The sequence below is a fragment of the Nematocida parisii genome (assembly GCF_000250985.1).
Source record: "Nematocida parisii ERTm1 unplaced genomic scaffold supercont1.2, whole genome shotgun sequence".
Lineage (NCBI taxonomy): Eukaryota > Fungi > Microsporidia > Nematocida > Nematocida parisii.
The window spans coordinates 619486-637588 of NW_013524647.1; the positions used below are offsets into that span (position 1 = coordinate 619486).

Sequence of the window (18103 nt, forward strand, 5' to 3'; positions counted from 1 at the left end):
AATTGAGTGTTTGTTTTGAATTCTCATTCGTTACTTTTTAAACATTGCTTATAAAGTTCTCCTATTTATTATTTTTTATGAGTGATAGTGTAATAAATTATTTTAATAATATTTTAGTGCATAAAACAATAACAAAAGATATGCTAGTAGATAAATTAGGACTAGTTAGAGATAAAGCATTCTCATTCTCAGATGCAAATATAACCAGTCAGTGTAAGGATGTGCTTTCTTCAATTTTAGGGTTACAAATGGCCTTATTTGGCTGTATGTTCCCTATATTTAATGGTGCCATTATAATTTTATTATACTTATACCATTATATACTAAGATTACTAACAAATATATGCAATGTCCTGTCTAATACTAATAATACAACAGCAGTTGAAATTAGTCATGAATTACTTAATAATAATTTATATACAGTAATTACTGTTATATTTATAGGGTTAATTATGTCCTGTATAATATTAGTACTATTTAAGTACTTTATAAGACTGTTCGTATTCATATCCTGTATATTTATATGTGTAGAGGGACCTGTCCGTGGTATATTTATACAGTACTTTACTGATGGTGTAATTATACCGTTAATATTTGGTATACTTATGGGCAGTGTACTTATGGTTTATTTTGAGAAGGTGTTTAAGAAGTCTGTTTTAATTGTACTGTTCTCTGTTGTAGGGTGTGCACTGCTGTTTATTGGTGTAGGGGAGATAAGTAATATTAGGTACCCTATTGCTGAGTCAATTATTACGTTAAGTGCTCCTACTGCTCCTATAATTAATATTGTTAAATCATCTGTATTATTCTTCTTTACAGTTGGTGCATCAATTGTTATACAAATTTTTATATAAAATAAAAACTTTAGTAAAAAATTTTAATTTATAAGACAATATATAATAAGTAACAGATAGTAGTGTATGTGTAATAAATAATAATAATAATACAATACATAATAAGTAATAGATAGTGCGTACTTAACACATGACTTATGACACATAGTATATAACTTATGACACAGTATGTAATAAATAATAGATAGTAGTGTATGTGTAATAAGTAATAATAATAATACAATACATAATAAGTAATAATAGTAGTATAATAAATAACAATTATTGCGTACTTAACACATAACTTATGACACATAGTATATAACTTATGACACAGTATGTAATAAATAATAATTATTGCGTACTTAACACATAACTTATGACACAGTATGTAATAAATAATAGATAGTAGTGTATGTGCAATAAATAATAGACAGTACGTGCTTAACATATTACTTATGACACATATACTACTATCTATTACTTATTACATGCTTAACATATAATTTATTACACATATACTACATAATCATATGATATAACATAGTATATAACTTATAGTACATACATCAATAAATAATACTTATTACACATACACCAATAAGTATGTAGTAATATATGATTGGTCACTCTATAAAATTATAAATAATCATTTGATAATTATAACTATAATTTATTGGTATATGTACTATAAAAGTTATATACACCAATGATTTATTATTACACATACTATAATAAATATTACTTATTACACATTGGTTTATTTATAATTGACCTATAAATAAATTAAAGTATAAATAAAATCAAATTTAATTTTAAAATATGATTAAATCAAAACTTATAATACTATTAGTAATAAGTACTGTTAAGTTTATATATGCAAATTTAGAAGAGAATGATGCTTATCCAGAACTGGTCAATGACATAAACACAGAAGAAGACAATAAAATAGACAAAGAATTAAGAAATTTAGGACTAGTTGATGATAGTAATCCAATGGATTCTGATTATTTAGCAGAGCACAGTAAAAATGTACTTAAAGAGAATGAGAAGGACTTAAAGCAGACTAACGAATAAAAGTATAAAATATATTACACATTGTATAAAAAGTTATTTAAATTTATAAAGTACATAATACATAATGTATACTAAGTAATACTTATTATATATTGTATACTAAATAATGTATTATTTATATATTACATAATACTTAGTAGTATATGTGTACTAAGTGGTATTATATATTACATATTACGTATTATATATTATTTATTATATATTGTGTTATAAGTAATGTATTATTTATATATTTTTGATTTTTTATTATTTATATCTTACAGTACTTAGTAGTATATGTGTTATAAGTTATAGTATATTACTCTATGTGCATTACTTATTATATATTACGTATTACGTATTATATATTACTTATTACCCATGGTGTTATATATCTTATATTACATATTACTTATTATATATTACGTATTACGTATTATATATTACTTATTATGTGTTGTGTTATAAATAATGTATTTTTTATGTATTTTTTATTATTTGTATAGTGTATATATTACTTATTGTGTATTGTGTTATATATCTTATATTACATATTACTTAGTAGTATATGTGTTATAAGTTATATTACTTATTACTTATTATATATTGTGTATTATGTTTTTGATTTATTTTATATAAATTACTTTTTTATTTTTTATTTATGGCAATTATTCATATTATAGATAGTAAACTAAAACAGAAAGTGAAAGATTCCTTCCCAAGCAGAAAGACAAAGATAGAATTAAAGGACATAAATAAGATATTTAATATAATAACAGAAATTAATAATGAAAATAAAATATTTATAGAAGTATCTGAACAATTGAATATTCTGGGATATAATCTATTATATATACAGATATATAATATGTTTAAATATATAAATATAGAATGTGATTATAATGGGATTGTATTAATAATAAAGAACTGTCTGCATCATGCATGTAATATTATAAGTGCAATTAAAATGGGATCAGGTATATTAAATAAGCATAAGAAAGAAGCCTTTTATGATTTAATTAGGGATAATCAGTTAATTATAATAGAAGTGTATAAACTTAGAAGAAAATTCTATGATTATTCTATTAATAAATTATGCAATAATGAAGGTGTACCTGAATTAAGCAATGAAATTACATCACAATGTGCAATGATTAAATTATTTGAACTGACTGAATCAGATGATTATTCTAGGCTACAGAGAGCATTAGATATACTAATAAAATATGGAGATATTTTAATTATAACGGATAAATATGGGCTTACAAGATCAAATGCAAGTAAATTAGGGTTAACTCGTGATGATATGTACTCATTACAATTACTTACACGGTTAGATAGATCGTATATCTCTAATTTGTATGAATTTTTAAAGGAGTCTGTGTATAACATAATTGGTGTATTTGGATTGAAGTTTGACGAGGTTACTTTATACAATTTATATACTAAAATATTCAATATGTCTAAACAAGTGGCTATAAAAGAAGTAGAATATATTAAATATATAAATGATAGTGCAAATGAGATTAAAATGTATGTAAAGGAGCTTAAAGCAATGGAAGGCATAGGTAAATTAAATATCTTTAAATCAACAGAAATATATAATGCTATATGCCACGATGAAGAATTTGATTATAATAGTTCTAAAAACACTTTAGTTAACAGATACTTAAAATCAATAAAATGCAGTACGTCAATCATTAAATCCAAGGAACCTAAATATAAACTTAATATTCATTTAATAGTATTTATAACAATGTGTACTCTTATGGTAGTAATATACTTAGCTGTAACAAAACGTACAGTGAATAATTAGAATATACAGATATATACAGCGAATAATTAGAATATAACTATACAAGAATATAAATAATTGATTGCGTATGAGAATGGGTATAATTACTTATTCAGATGGATTATTTCATACTTATTAATAAATGGATACTTTTATTTATTCTCTGGTATATAATTTAATGAACTCATTTGAATTTTTTATTATTCTTGTTTATATGGGTGTATACGTATATAACCAGAAATATACGACTTTGTATGGGTATAATAGTATATCCTTGATTATATGATAGAAACCAATAATTAGTAATATATAATGGTATGGGATATATAATTTATTTAATTGGATGAATTTACAAAGTAAATATATATGGACATTATTGGTGTATAAACAGTATGATTAGTTTATTCTAATACTTATGTAAGCGTATACTATCTCCTATTTTAGGAAGGTGTGCGGTTTAAGCCACATCTAAATATAGAAATGCTTAAATTATGGTCTCTTTTTATGAACTTAGTATTGTATTGACCCAATGAAGTGACATGTTTTAATATTAGGGGCACTTCATTTGATCTGGAATTTTTGGTTATATAAACTGGTTTTAATTTAAAAAATATGGAAGTTTCAAAGGTAACCCGGAAAATCAAAAACACAAGAATGATACTACTTGTTATGCATATATGGATGTGTATAATGCATATAAAGAAGTTTGACATTGTTGTTTATGCTTCTAATGAGACAGGCATGCAGTCATCAAAGAAGTCTATGAATAATTCTAAAGATATAATATATAAAGAACAACTAGATAATTCATATAGTACTCAAGAGGATTCTTTAAATAACAAAAATACGACAACAGATGGCTTTATGGAAGTGTCATCTTCAAATCCATTCAATTCAGATTCTATGAATAATCCGTATGCTTTTGATTATTACATGCACGAATATAACTACACGTACAATTCATATAACTTCCCTGATGAGTTTTTGGACAATACACCAGACAGCGATAGTATGAATAAGACTCAAGCACAGAATACATGCAATTCATTACGTATAAATAAAAATTCTAGCCCAGAACCGTACTCACTATTTGAATTAAATAGTACTGAATTTGCTTGTAGTAGTAAAGAACCAGATATTATTCCTTCAAACTTAGTGTCTCATTCACAGTCTATGCCGAGTGACAGTAATAATGAAGAACTGCATAAAACTAGCCAAAGTCTGGACAACCCCTGTACAAGTACATCTAGAAAAAGAAAATCATGCAGTAATAATAATACTGATACTTCTCCTGGGAAATTGTTATCTATAACATCTTCTGTTGAATCTTTAGATGACTATACTTATTTAGTGGAAACTATACATAATTATAAACTAGAACTCTTAAAAAACAAGAAAGAAGAAGACATATCTTCTGCTCCAATGTACTTTAATCATAGTATAAGTAATATAAAAGCTGCGTTTTTGTCCTTGAATAATGTCATAAGAACTAATGGTACAATATACAATAATGTATGGATAGCACTAATGGCTAGTTCAAATGATATATTTATAAAACTAAAGATTATTATTTATCTGGCCACTTATAAAAACATAGAAGAATCTCTCTTTACAAACTGCAAGCTGTCCTATTATCATGGGGTCATTTCAGATTTAAACAGAAAATATAAGAGCTGTTATAGTGTTCCTAAAAGAGATCCATCCAAATTTATAAAAGTAGAGGCTGATTTAAATTTAGTTACACTTGGTAGCATATACGCTAAAAGAAATATAAATCTTCTGTGGCACGCAGAAAGTATGTTAATGGCTTACAAAAGCCACAATATAGCATACTCTTCTTATAATACAGAAGAAACAGAAGAAGACTGGAATGTAAAACATGGCTTGTTATTAATTCTATGCCTTCCTGAGGTGTATGAAGATCTTTTCTATATGAAATATGAAGATATTGGCCTACTAAAACAAAAGATTCTGAATAGTTCTCTTATATCAAAAACTAAAAAAATAGCCAGCCAATTCTGTATCATAGAATATTTGTATGGGAAGGTTCATAATAATCATAATATAATGAAAAAGGCATACGCCGACATACTAAATATTGAACTCAGAGTTTCTATATATGAGCGTAATTCCATTGAATTGTATATGCTTGCTTATAATACGTTTGTTTTTTTCTACAAGAACTCTTTTTGTTTATATGAAACAAATACAGACTCCCATATAAGCAATACTTCTACTTCTGAAAAAAATGAAAATATATGTCCATATATGAAACAATACACAAAAATACATCCAAGTAATAGTAATCTATATCAAGGAAAAGGTATTATTTTGACGCACAATAAAAAAAGGTGTATTATTACATTTGAATACACTAATAAAAAAGAGAATATTAGAATATTGGATAGAATAGAAAACAAACAGGTGAAATATAACCATATCAATGAAAAGCAGATAGATCTGGGATATTCACGGCATTACCACATTCAGCTTGTAGACAATGGCACACACCGCATGCATATTTTACACCTTCCATTTTTTGTGACTAATGAGAATGGTACTATAAAGTATCATTATATACATACAATTCAAGATATTTTAGAGCAGGCTAAATTTACATTTTATTCTAAAAGTAGATCCAATTCTTATGGGGTATACAATGATATATATCCATTTAAATACAATAGAAAGAACAAGACGTGGTCTTTGGTAACTAGGGATGATAACGATCCGATTAAAAAAAGAAAAGTTAAGAGTGGCGATAAGATATGTGACATGGATAAAACCTTGGAAGAAATGCATAATGATGGATTTGATGTTGTATTCTACTACATTAAAGAGGATATACGAGTTACTGAATTTGTGTTTGCACAGTTTAACCCTATTGATGCAGAGACAGTTAATGCGGCTTATAAGGAAAATGAAAAAGAGGCAAAGAAGTTATTTGACAACTATAAGATAGATTATAGTGTTCCACGAATTCCTATTTTTCTACCTAAGCTAATGACATCTGCAGTACATTTTGGTCCATATGTTCTAAAATCGAATAAATTTAAGATTATGCCGAATAGAGACTATATGAACCCTGTTCCTATTGAGTTTTCTAACTGGCTGGATACAATAGTTAAGAAGAAAGATCTAAAGATGACAATTATAGAGCTACTCAACAAATGTAAACATGAAATATACTATTACAGTGATTTCTATATACTGGGTCTAAACACCCCGTATGAAGACTGTGACTGTTATAGTATGGAAATTTTGCAATCAAAACCTAAACATAATCGAGTGAAGATATTTTGGTGTGTAGAACAACAGCATAATATAGGAGAATACAACAACTACTACCTGGATCTAAGTTCTAAACCTTCTGATTCTAATGGCATCAATAAAAAGACGAAAGTCAATACTTTATGTCTATTCTTAAAAATGATTCAAAGAAAGCATCCATCACAGGATATGCTTCGCTATGGATTATGCATATGTACAAGGGTTGGAGTAAAAGAGAGTGTTACAATCCCTCTTGTCTGCCTAGAAATGAAATCTCTTATGGATGATTTATTTAGTAAACATAGTGAAATGCACCATATGCTTAGCCCAGCAGTAAAAGAAAATATTCAACATTTAAAAAGACACCGAAACATGCATCCATTTGAAATTTCAGATATTTCTAATATATACATATCTATAAAAAGGAACAATTATACAAAGTCCAAACTTGGCCTACACTACAATCTTATGAGTGTTATTTATTAACAGCCTAAAACCACATAAATAATCAAGTAGTAACCCATCAAGTACTTATTCTATAAATATTAACTTATTATTAAATATATGGCATATTTTATGATTTAACTCTATATTACAGTATATTACAGTATAATAAATTATAATAAAGTTGATTAATTGTTATTTCTAAATGGAATGTGTGTTTATACGTATATAATACTTTTTATATTTTATTATATTCTACTGTCGTATTTTTATTCCTTTATGTGAACTATGCATGATTTATTAAAAATAAAATATTATTTATGCCTTACACTTTATAAATAATCCTTTCATTTTCTATATTTAAATATTTTTAATATGAACATATTTATTTTTTTATACTTATACTTATATAAGACATAATTAGAATTGAAATAAGTATTAAACCATATTAATAAGTAATTACAGTATATGTAATATTATACACCAAACTATTATTATAATTAGTAATTATAATTATTGTTGGGTTCTATCATATGATGAACCATGCCCAATGTGAGAGCCACATATGCTTATACGAAGTCTTATAGATCTGCTACATACAGAAATTAAAGCTATATAAAACAAGAATAATAGAAAATTCGAATGAGTTTTAATTATTTAACAGGGGATAAACAACTTTACAATTAATAATTATCCAATTGAATTGCACTATTACAGTACTTCTCCTGTTTATCCTATTAATTGGTCAGATTTACTAATAATTGATAATAACCCGATTTGACCCCACAATATTTATTATTTATGCAAATAAAATTATTTTTTTTATATGGCCAAAGAAATTCAATTACTACTAAAGGAAACAAAAACATTATTACAAAGGAAACATTTAGAAGATAACGATACTATTCACAGTAAACTACTCGGTCTATACTTATATCTACACGAATATACGGAAAGTGATAGAGAAGCCCTGGTGAATGAGTATAATGAATTAGTAGACAAAGCAACAGGTGCAGGTATTTCTAAGCTAAAAAAAATAAAAATTATTGAAAATATAAAAAAAACAGAAAGCATAAAAATAAAAAAAAGAGAGGAAATCGTGAAGGGAGATGAGCAATCAGAAAAACTTGCAATGTCAATTCTTGACCACAGTAAAATTTTAAAGAAAAAAGCAGAGAATTTTGGACAAATGTTAGAAAATAGTAAAAACTTTGTAGATAATGTGTCCACTGGGGTTAGAGATAATGTAAAACAAGTTCAAAAGGGGGTTTTATCATTAGAAAGCAAGGAGTGGTACAATTTAAGCACTGGGCAAGTCATATTATTATTACTGTTTGTTATTTTAATATTTATTATTATGTACTTTATAATAAGAATTGTATAAAATTACAAATACAAATTCTCTGGGATATTTTGGACTATTTTTCTTTGAAAGACAAAGTCGTATAAATTAACATCAGGGCCCGTGAATGTAACAGTAGACTTAACCAACTCTTCAGGAAATTCTGATTTTATAAATTCTGATAGGGCAACCCCATTAAAAATTCTTTTCTCTTGATGTATTCTGTATAAATGCATTATAAACAAATCAATTGGAAATACGTTTAATCTGTCACTGAATGTGGTTGAGTGAGAAGACTCCCCCTTTAAACTCGTAGAAACAAATGTTACATTTTCTGGCAGTCTGCTTTTATCTATGAGAGTATCTGCTTGGCACGTATCCGCAATAAATAAAACACTTTTAAGCTTTCTTATTCGCTGAAGGTTTATTAAGGCATCTGTTATGTCATTCTTATATAAATAAGTTCTATTACAGTATTTAATAAATCCATCACCACCATGCCCTGTTATGTAAATCAATAGATTTGTGTGCTCATTCGTATTTAGAAGGATTGAGTCATTTCCTGATATCATATTTAAGATATCAAAATACGAAGTGTTCCTGAATATTGGCGTATAGTTTTTGTTCTTTTCCAAGGTGAAGTAATCAGTCTTAATGTGCTTCTCTCGCATTCGCATATCATCCAGTAAATCTTGCTTAGAAAATACTGAAATGTCTTTAGGAGTAAAACCATTCGACTCTAAAATGCTCTGTAAGGCAATTACATTAGAGAAATGCCTGTAGTTCTCGTACTGCCATGAACAATTAATCAGAATGGCTTTATTACTACAGGATACGCCGTAAATGAATATAAGAATAAAACTTAATAGCATAACCTAAAAAAATCATTTCTATAAGTACTTGTCCTATAATTTAATAAATAATTAATGCAATGCCAATTATAAATAATAAATAAAATTATTATTTATCCTTTACAATATATACGGCATATAATTAGGAATATCACTAGTATTAAATATAATTATTAGAATATTAGTATAAAATGTACTTTATTGCTTAGTCATGGCAGGGGCTTTCCCCTTCCTCGTAAATGTGAACTCTTATTGGTCATTTTAATTCGGGTTTTTATTAATTTCCGAAACTATTGTATAATGTTAGTGCTCTAATTATTTGATCTTAGCGTGCTAATCCGATTCTAAATAATAAGCACTTTATAAATTATATTTCATTACTTCATGAAGGCACATATGGTCACTATGTGCCTACAGAGACCCAGTAGATCTATTAAATTCTTAATATTTATTCTTTGTAATATGCAGGCACAGACATACATATTAAGAATTTAATAAGTAATTTCTATATTTAGTTTAAGTCCTCTTAGTGTACACCGAAATAACCCGAAACATGTAGCAAATAACAAATAACAAATACTATGTAATATATAACAATAAATTTACCTTATAGTTTATTAAACCCGAGAACATACACTGGCCCCATTTCTAAGTGAACCACCAGTAAATCCAACTTGTTGTACAACTATTTCTGTCTCTTCTACTGGTTTACTCTTTGGCTTACTTATCTTACAATTTCCTCCCATAATCATAAATATAGTTATAAATCCACCGAGTGAATATGAACACGTAAGCATAACCATTAATAACCAAAGCTCATTATTAACAACATTAATTAAATAATCCAGTTGCTCCTTTGAATCATTTGTTAAATTACTGCAGCCCATTAAGCCCAGAAGAGTTCTCAGCTGTTCTGGTGACTTACTTGACGTATAGAACAGTGCATCAGTTAATTTTGTAAAGTATGAGAATTTTATATAAGCAAAGCATGCGACGGAGAAGAAAAAATAAAACACCCCAAATACTAAAGCCAGTTTAATCGTAAATTTGCTTTTACTGTTAACGGCTGTTGATGAAAGAAGTGCCATAAATAACGAAAAACAGATGAGATACCCAGTGACTGAACTAAACCCTCCCTCGCCATTAGTTGAGAAGATAAACACTTCTAATCTATTTAATGTACGCGACCAGTACGTATACCCTGCAATAACAATTGTTTCTAATAGCAGCATAAACGATAAAACATTTACAATCCTTCGGATGAACTTGAATGCTAAAGAAGCCATCCCTGTTCTAGGAATTCTAAAGATAAGGAAGGGTTATCCAATAATTTAGTCACAGAATTAACCAATCAGAATTCAGTAGGAAATACTTTATACAGAATATAGAATGAATTTACTATAATATATTATACAATGTGTTATATATAGTACTTATTATGTAGTGTGTTATATTTAATAGTATATTTACTACATATTTACTGTTTATTAAATATTTGCAATTTATTACATATTGTGTTATATTTAGTATTTAAAAAGCGTACAGTAATAATTTGTATAATAGATGGTTTAATATTATTTTATATTATTTATTCATTCTTACCTATAAGAATTCTTTACTCTGTCTAAAATATCTATTTTATTCTGTGTGATACTGCACATTTCTGCATTAACAAAGTTAACAGAATATATTACATTATGATTATAGAAAGAAGGTGTAATTATCTTCTGTGAGTGTAAATTATTGGAGTTCTCTACAATTCTTTCTAATAGTAATTTTAGATCAATTGTACCTTCTACTCTCTCCACTGACATTCTTTCTTTAAGTTTATTTATTTCTACGTCTGCTTCTTTTATTCTTTTTATAACCATGTTTAACTCATTGTTTACACTTTCAAGTGCATTTTGTGCTTTTCTGTGTTTATCTCTTTTTAATTGGTTTCGTTTTGTTATCTCATGGTATTTACTATCAATGTAGTACACGGCATTTGTGAGCACTTCTTTTTTAATTTCTGACAGAATGCTTGCGGGGGTCTCCTCCTGTCTCATCACCATAAATAATATAATTATTTGTTTTTTATGCAAATAACTAAGACAGAGACGGAGAGAACAAATGATGAGAAGGTCGTAGAATACTTGCACTCAAAGGGTTTCTTTGAAGATGAGAGTGAATCAATTCAAAGAGAAAGAGTGCTGGGAAAGCTTAGCAATTTAGTTAATAAATTTATCATGGATATAGCTAAGAGGAATCAAATCCCAATAGACAAAAAGAGTCTTTCTAAAATATTTACTTTCGGGAGTTACAGGCTTGGAGTTCATTCATCCGGAGCAGACATTGACACGCTTTGCGTTGTTCCCAATTTTGTAAGCAGAAATGAATTCTTCACAACGTTTTATGACGAGCTGTGTTCAAAGGATTACATAACAGAAATATCAAAAGTAACAAATACGTTTGTTCCTCTAATAAAGTTCAAGATAAAAACCATCCCGATAGATTTAGTCTTTGCTCGGGTCGATCTGCCTTCTATTTCTCCAAATATTGATTTGTTGAATAATAAGCTGTTAAAGCATATGAGTGAAAAGTGTATTTTGAGTTTAAACGGTAACCGAGTGACAGATGAAATACTTGCACAAGTACCAAATATTAGCACATTCCATAAAACACTGAGATTTATTAAGTACTGGGCACAAAAAAGACAGGTTTATGGCCATTCATATGGGTATATGGGAGGTGTGGCATACGCATTATGCGTTGCAAAAGTTTGTCAGCTCTACCCAGGGGCTGACGCATTTGAAACAATTGAAAAATTCTTTGACGTATTCTCAAAGTGGCCGTGGCCACAGCCTGTTATTATTAAAGAGGTGCCAGATTGTAATTATAACTTAAAGGTGTGGAACCCCAAGATTAATCCACAGCATAAAAATGATAAAATGCCAGTGATAACCCCGGTTTACCCACCACTCTGCTCCACGCATAATATAACAAATAGCACACTATTCGTAGCGAAAAAAGAATTCTTGAGGGGGGTTGCAATATTCTCAGAGAATGCGGATAAAAAGGATCCAATGAAGATATTAGACCAATTATGTGAAGATGCTGATTTTTTCACAAGGCACAAGACGTATTTCATGATTGCCCTGGCGTGCGACAATCCAAAGGAGTTTTCTAGGTTTATGGGATTTGCAGAAACACGTGTAAGAATGTTTGCACAGAAATTAGAGAATATTGAAAATATTGAGTACGCATATACATTCCCCAAAAAATACATATTAGAAGATGTCACAAGTAAAAATGTTCCACTTTTAAAGGAATTAAAGTGCGGGGATGATTCTTATGCATTTGGTGCGTTTTTCATTGGAATAGATTTTTCAACGGTAAAGCTTCCACTGAATGCATCTAAGAAGATGAACCTTAAAAAACCGGTTCTTGAATTTAAAAGTTCATTGGAGACATACGAACAGGAAGAAGACTGTGAAATGAGATACGAAGCAATTCCAATGAAACAAAAAGCACTTGCACCAATTCTTAGCCTTTTTGCACCGAAAGACAGCTTGAAAAGAAAATTCACAGAAGAAACAGAAGAGAATAGAAAAAAATAATAAATTTTTAATACGGCATGGGAATTTCAAATTATACAATAGACGCGTACTACAAAATGACAAGAATTGCAAATAGCATTTTCTTTCCTCTTTTTATTATTACACTACCGTTATACTGTCTTATATATTATGTTATGTTTATGGGGTACTTGGTATACGAAGGCCCAGTCTTCTTGCCAGATTCACTCTACTGCATATCTTATTGCACATTTAGGTGCTGCATTATTATGGTACTTGGCAATACATTAGCTGGTGCCACGTGTGCTATAGTTAATTTGTTCTCTCCTTATTACTTGGCTAAATGTGTGGCGTATCTTATAAGTATTTTAACCCTTCCCTGCATTATGCTAATCTTATATCTGGCAATTAATTACGTATCTGGAAATATTTGGTCTAATGTACTGAGTATTATACAGGGCTCTACTACAATTTTATTTGGAGGAGTGCTTATTTCTTTAATACCACCATTTTGTAGGAGAAGGGCCCACCTCATGGCAAAAATACTTTTATTTGGAATGATTTCCTGTAAGATCGCACTGCAGTCTATCCTATGGGAATATACGTATCTGACATGCATTCCTGGTGTATTTGGCATGATATATTTAATTATTCTTAAAATGCACAGGTATTTTTTGCGAAGAATTAACTTTACAGAACTGTCTAGTTTCACTCACAGACTTATATGTATAGGGTCTGGTGCATTCATTCGTATATACTTTACACTTATAGTATTTAAAAACATATTTAAATTGAATGACGAGCAGAGATCGCCAGCCCGTATGAGCAAGCTATATACAGGCGGGATTCTGTTCAGTATTTTAGCAGCACTTCTATCTGGTGAATATTCTGCAGTGGGAATGCCAATTAACATGATTATGTCACTGCTCTTTTACATATTAAAAATATTCTTTACCTATTGGGTGCCATTCAAAGTCCTTTACGCAAATAAAGCATTTGAGAATGCATCAGTTGTCAGTAAAGTAGACTGGTTTAGGAATAACAGAATGCACTTTGTATATTTTGAAGTGTGTAGGTACATATTCATGACATTCATAATTTTATTACCACTATGTGTGACGTATTACATATTTGAAAGCTACCATGGAGGCACCACATCAGAAATATCAATTACCCTGTCTTTTATGCGCATGACATTTTCTTATGTATTCAATGGAGTAGAGGCATCTGCTATGATTGTGTATATAGGCCAAAGACTGTCTCTACCACAGAAAGTAGCTAAAAGAGTCACATATACAGATATAATACACATGTATAGGCCTAATATGATTTTAGACCACATAAATGACTCTGATCAATTTACAGAATGATTCTTAACCTTGCTGGTCTATTAAGGAATTATCTATATTGTAAGTAAATCACACAAAATTATTACTTTTATTATTTATGCTATACAAAAATATAAAAATTAAAAATTAAATTTATTTTTAGGGTTACTGTGTGAATTCAGCCATTTATGGACCTATTCTACATGGAGAAAATGCGGAATAAAGCCCAGCAGCCAACTAAAGCACCTATGTATGTAATTAATTTAAATTTAAGAATCCCTTTTGTAGTTATATTTCTACGAATAGAAGTAAATGGCCTTATGTCTGGTGCGTATAATAGTGTATTATAAATCCATGTCATATCAACTTCATAAATAATAATGTAGGAAAGAAGTACAAATCCTATAAATACATAAAAATTGCCTTTAAATGCACTACATGCCTCTATACACCTAATATCACTATCCCAAAGATCATTCCATTTCCCAACTAAACCCAGCCCTTTCATTGCTTCGGTTTTATATTTTTTTAATTTGCTAGCATCATTAATAAGAGCAGTATAATTGCCCATTCCCTTAAAATCTACTATAGAATCGGCGTCTGAGCTTGTTACTATTTCCAATGACAAATTCAATATTCCATGTAACACTATACCAAAAAATGAAAAAAATACATTTTTAAACATATCTGAACTAAACATTGCGAATATAGCTTTAATCACTCCATCTTGAATTCCGTTAATAACACATGCAACACCATATGTAATGATATTGGTAAATGCAATAATTAGTGTACTAACTACTCTACCGTTCTTATCAAATATCATTATTATAAATATAGTAAATATGGATAGATGCAATGCAATTTGTAATCCAACAATAAATGAACCAAAGAATGTATTTGACTCTAACATAGCTGTAAACGCATTAGTGCATATACCGGTCCCTCTAATAAAGAATATAAATACTATAGCAATACTTGATATAGTTTTTAATATACTGCCAGATTCAGCTGTGAATTTCTTAGCAATATATTCTGGCATACTTAGTGCACACGATTCAGCTGATAATTCATAAGATATTCCTTTAATCAAATGATTTACATCAAATGACGAATCTTCATCTTTTTTTGATTTTTCGTTAGCAAGACTAAACATTGCACAGTTCATTTTTTCTCTGATTTTTTTTTGTTCATCGCTCATCTGAAAGGGTGAGTCATATTCTCCTTTAAATCCTTTTATTTCTAAATCCACAACAGGCATGTTGTTAATAAACACGTACAACTGAAATAACATCACAATTAATAATATTCCTATAATACAACCCTCAAAGAACCTGATCTTTATGCTATTGTATATAAAGTCATCTTTTTCTGGTGTGTATACAGATTTAAACAGTTTGGACATAATCTGCTTAAAATCCAATCTGTACACATATATGTTATCCGCTGGGATTTCAATAAATTCTTTTGCTTGGATAGATGCCTTAGCAGCAATTTCTGAAACAGTTCCTGCCATTTGATTTATTTTTATAAAAATATTTTTATAAATTTTAACTGACAGGATAAATAATATTATGGGAAGAAGCACAGCTTGAAAATTACAATAATGTTGGAAATTTGATATTTAAGGTTGTTTAAAGTAGAGCAGCGAATGAATTTATTATTTTTTTTGTGATTTATTATTGCATATTATAGAGTCTGCCATAGATGATGTATAAAATTCGGGTTATATCATATACTCAAGAATCTTTCTTGTATGCAGTACTTGAAGAAGTATTATTGAAACAGATATGTAATTTATACTCTTTTGGCTGTTATTCTCTGTCATGAATACATAATTTAAAAAAATACTGTTTTTTCTCATTAAAATATGTAGAATTGTTCTTTTAATAAGGTAAACACATGCATTTACACACATTACAATGAACTTTCTTTTGTTTGGTATGGTTTTTTGATACTTCTGTAAATTAAAAGCACTGAAGTAGCTTGAAATAGGAATAAATTGATTACTCACAAGATATATAGACATAAATATGTCTAGTGCCCTATTAAAGTATGAATGCGTATTTTTAACACTATATATACTATATATAAATGCATGTTCTAATAGGTCATTAAGAAGTATCTGCACTTCTCTTTGCTTGTACTCTTCTAAAATATCCCTAATTCCTAAATATGCACAGATGTAATCATTTGGTGTAATTTCTGGGTGCACTGCATAATACTTAACACCAACAATGAATAAAATGAATATTCCTGTGTGCAATAAAACAGAAACCACTATTTCTTCTGACTTAATCAAAGATACTCTTTCTGACACGTATCTTTTCTTAGTGTTAATCTGAATGATAATTAATTTATACAGACTGCACGCTGCCACTGCTATGTAAGAAACAAGAACAGACAGGAGAAGGCACACGCACTGAAGAAACATAAAAATAAAAATGAGCGAATATTTACTGAAATCTATGCACAGAGCTTATATGCTTCTAGCTAGAAGAAGGTTCTGTTTTTATTCCTATATCTTGAACCCACTCCACATCTGTGTATTGGTACAGGATATAGTCATATCTTTTGGTGGAAAAGTGCCTGCTAAAGGAAAGCCGTTTTACTCTTTTTATAAGTTTTTCAATCTTTTCAGATGGCAGTTTTTTTGGAAGGTTTACGTAGTCTTTGATCTGCTTAACAATTGATCTTTCTATTCTATACGATGGAACAGAAAAAAGAATTACTTTGATTTGGGTGTTTATCTCAGACAGCTCAAAACACATAATAATTCTGAGAAGGGGAGATTTCTTAGAGAGATGGCCAAACACCAGAATAAATTTAATAAGCGCAAGAGACCACCCGAATATTCTCACAATACTTCTAAAAAGTGACTTATATTTAAAGGTGTGTTCTAGTACGTGGTGTGTGGTGAGTATTTGCAGTTCTAGCAAAGAGTACATATTTATAACTGCGGGGCTTAGTATAAGAAGAGTGATTAATCCTGTTGTTTCTACGTAAACCAGTTGAGAGTCCATCTTTTCGTTATTTACAGTGACTATTTCGTATGAGAAGGGAACTGTCTTGTCAAGTACATCAATAAGTGTTTTTTTAACTTCTCCTTCTGGCAGGACTGCTTTTATTTCTCCATCAAAATCACTTCCTTCCAGCACCCTAGAAACAAAGCCACAGGCAATGCATAGAACAAATATAGCAAAAACATGATTCTTAGAGCTATTAATGATATTCTCTCGATCAAGTAGGTTTATCACAGAGTAGCCAGATATACCTATAAGACATGGATATATGCATTTACCAACTACACGGAAAGTATCCAGAATACAAAATTTCTGGGGACTTCTAAGCTCATTCAGTAATTCACGTATGAACACGTACCCAAAGTATATTATCCCACTAAATGCACGTCTTTTAACTACTTCATGCAGTGCTCCATCTGTTAGAATCAGCCTTAAAACACACCACATAAACAGATTTCTGATTAACCACAGAACAACACCAGATATAATTAACTGAAGACTCTCGGATCGTAAATAGAATACTCTTGCAATATTTATGGTTCCCATCACAGCAACCATAAGAGTTAAGGTTCCTATTACAATATCCGCATAAACATGCATTTAA

At 29.1% G+C, this 18103-nt stretch overlaps 13 protein-coding genes across 13 annotated transcripts; 7 read left to right on the forward strand and 6 right to left on the reverse strand.

Moving 5' to 3' along the window:
* Positions 1-77: 77 nt before the first annotated feature.
* NEPG_01094 (uncharacterized protein) lies at positions 78-854 on the forward strand (the record flags this gene model as incomplete). Its single annotated transcript, XM_013203468.1, has 1 exon — positions 78-854. One exon carries the CDS (start codon positions 78-80, stop codon positions 852-854), a length of 777 nt encoding a protein of 258 aa, XP_013058922.1.
* An 801-nt stretch (positions 855-1655) lies between these two features.
* On the forward strand, positions 1656-1910 carry NEPG_01095 (uncharacterized protein; the record flags this gene model as incomplete). Its single annotated transcript, XM_013203469.1, has 1 exon — positions 1656-1910. The coding sequence occupies one exon, from the start codon at positions 1656-1658 to the stop codon at positions 1908-1910; it is 255 nt and encodes an 84-aa protein (XP_013058923.1).
* A 640-nt stretch (positions 1911-2550) lies between these two features.
* NEPG_01096 (uncharacterized protein) lies at positions 2551-3705 on the forward strand (the record flags this gene model as incomplete). The annotated part of the gene is made up of 1 exon (XM_013203470.1): positions 2551-3705. One exon carries the CDS (start codon positions 2551-2553, stop codon positions 3703-3705), a length of 1155 nt encoding a protein of 384 aa, XP_013058924.1.
* Positions 3706-4296: 591 nt separating this feature from the next.
* NEPG_01097 (uncharacterized protein) lies at positions 4297-7511 on the forward strand (the record flags this gene model as incomplete). The annotated part of the gene is made up of 1 exon (XM_013203471.1): positions 4297-7511. The coding sequence occupies one exon, from the start codon at positions 4297-4299 to the stop codon at positions 7438-7440; it is 3144 nt and encodes a 1047-aa protein (XP_013058925.1). The 3' UTR covers positions 7441-7511.
* A 713-nt stretch (positions 7512-8224) lies between these two features.
* NEPG_01098 (uncharacterized protein) lies at positions 8225-9135 on the forward strand (the record flags this gene model as incomplete). The annotated part of the gene is made up of 1 exon (XM_013203472.1): positions 8225-9135. The coding sequence occupies one exon, from the start codon at positions 8225-8227 to the stop codon at positions 8780-8782; it is 558 nt and encodes a 185-aa protein (XP_013058926.1). The 3' UTR covers positions 8783-9135.
* On the reverse strand, positions 8760-9612 carry NEPG_01099 (uncharacterized protein; the record flags this gene model as incomplete). The annotated part of the gene is made up of 1 exon (XM_013203473.1): positions 8760-9612. The coding sequence occupies one exon, from the start codon at positions 9610-9612 to the stop codon at positions 8785-8787; it is 828 nt and encodes a 275-aa protein (XP_013058927.1). The 3' UTR covers positions 8760-8784.
* Positions 9613-10202: 590 nt separating this feature from the next.
* NEPG_01100 (uncharacterized protein) lies at positions 10203-10862 on the reverse strand. Its single transcript, XM_013203474.1, has one exon. The coding sequence runs from the start codon at positions 10821-10823 to the stop codon at positions 10209-10211; it is 615 nt and encodes a 204-aa protein (XP_013058928.1). The 5' UTR covers positions 10824-10862; the 3' UTR covers positions 10203-10208.
* A 327-nt stretch (positions 10863-11189) lies between these two features.
* On the reverse strand, positions 11190-11639 carry NEPG_01101 (uncharacterized protein; the record flags this gene model as incomplete). The annotated part of the gene is made up of 1 exon (XM_013203475.1): positions 11190-11639. The coding sequence occupies one exon, from the start codon at positions 11637-11639 to the stop codon at positions 11190-11192; it is 450 nt and encodes a 149-aa protein (XP_013058929.1).
* A 30-nt stretch (positions 11640-11669) lies between these two features.
* NEPG_01102 (poly(A) polymerase) lies at positions 11670-13208 on the forward strand (the record flags this gene model as incomplete). Its single annotated transcript, XM_013203476.1, has 1 exon — positions 11670-13208. One exon carries the CDS (start codon positions 11670-11672, stop codon positions 13188-13190), a length of 1521 nt encoding a protein of 506 aa, XP_013058930.1. The 3' UTR covers positions 13191-13208.
* Positions 13208-14570, forward strand: NEPG_01103 (uncharacterized protein; the record flags this gene model as incomplete). The annotated part of the gene is made up of 1 exon (XM_013203477.1): positions 13208-14570. The coding sequence occupies one exon, from the start codon at positions 13208-13210 to the stop codon at positions 14516-14518; it is 1311 nt and encodes a 436-aa protein (XP_013058931.1). The 3' UTR covers positions 14519-14570.
* Positions 14571-14638: 68 nt separating this feature from the next.
* On the reverse strand, positions 14639-15992 carry NEPG_01104 (uncharacterized protein; the record flags this gene model as incomplete). Its single annotated transcript, XM_013203478.1, has 1 exon — positions 14639-15992. One exon carries the CDS (start codon positions 15990-15992, stop codon positions 14676-14678), a length of 1317 nt encoding a protein of 438 aa, XP_013058932.1. The 3' UTR covers positions 14639-14675.
* Positions 15993-16123: 131 nt separating this feature from the next.
* Positions 16124-16910, reverse strand: NEPG_01105 (uncharacterized protein; the record flags this gene model as incomplete). The annotated part of the gene is made up of 1 exon (XM_013203479.1): positions 16124-16910. The coding sequence occupies one exon, from the start codon at positions 16908-16910 to the stop codon at positions 16203-16205; it is 708 nt and encodes a 235-aa protein (XP_013058933.1). The 3' UTR covers positions 16124-16202.
* A 13-nt stretch (positions 16911-16923) lies between these two features.
* On the reverse strand, positions 16924-18099 carry NEPG_01106 (uncharacterized protein; the record flags this gene model as incomplete). The annotated part of the gene is made up of 1 exon (XM_013203480.1): positions 16924-18099. The coding sequence occupies one exon, from the start codon at positions 18097-18099 to the stop codon at positions 16966-16968; it is 1134 nt and encodes a 377-aa protein (XP_013058934.1). The 3' UTR covers positions 16924-16965.
* Positions 18100-18103: the final 4 nt, after the last annotated feature.

Bases quoted from the DNA above. Each gene is read 5' to 3' on its own strand.
- NEPG_01100 (XM_013203474.1), bottom strand. From the start codon at position 10,823: ATGCTGCTATTAGAAACAATTGTTATTGCAGGGTATACGTACTGGTCG.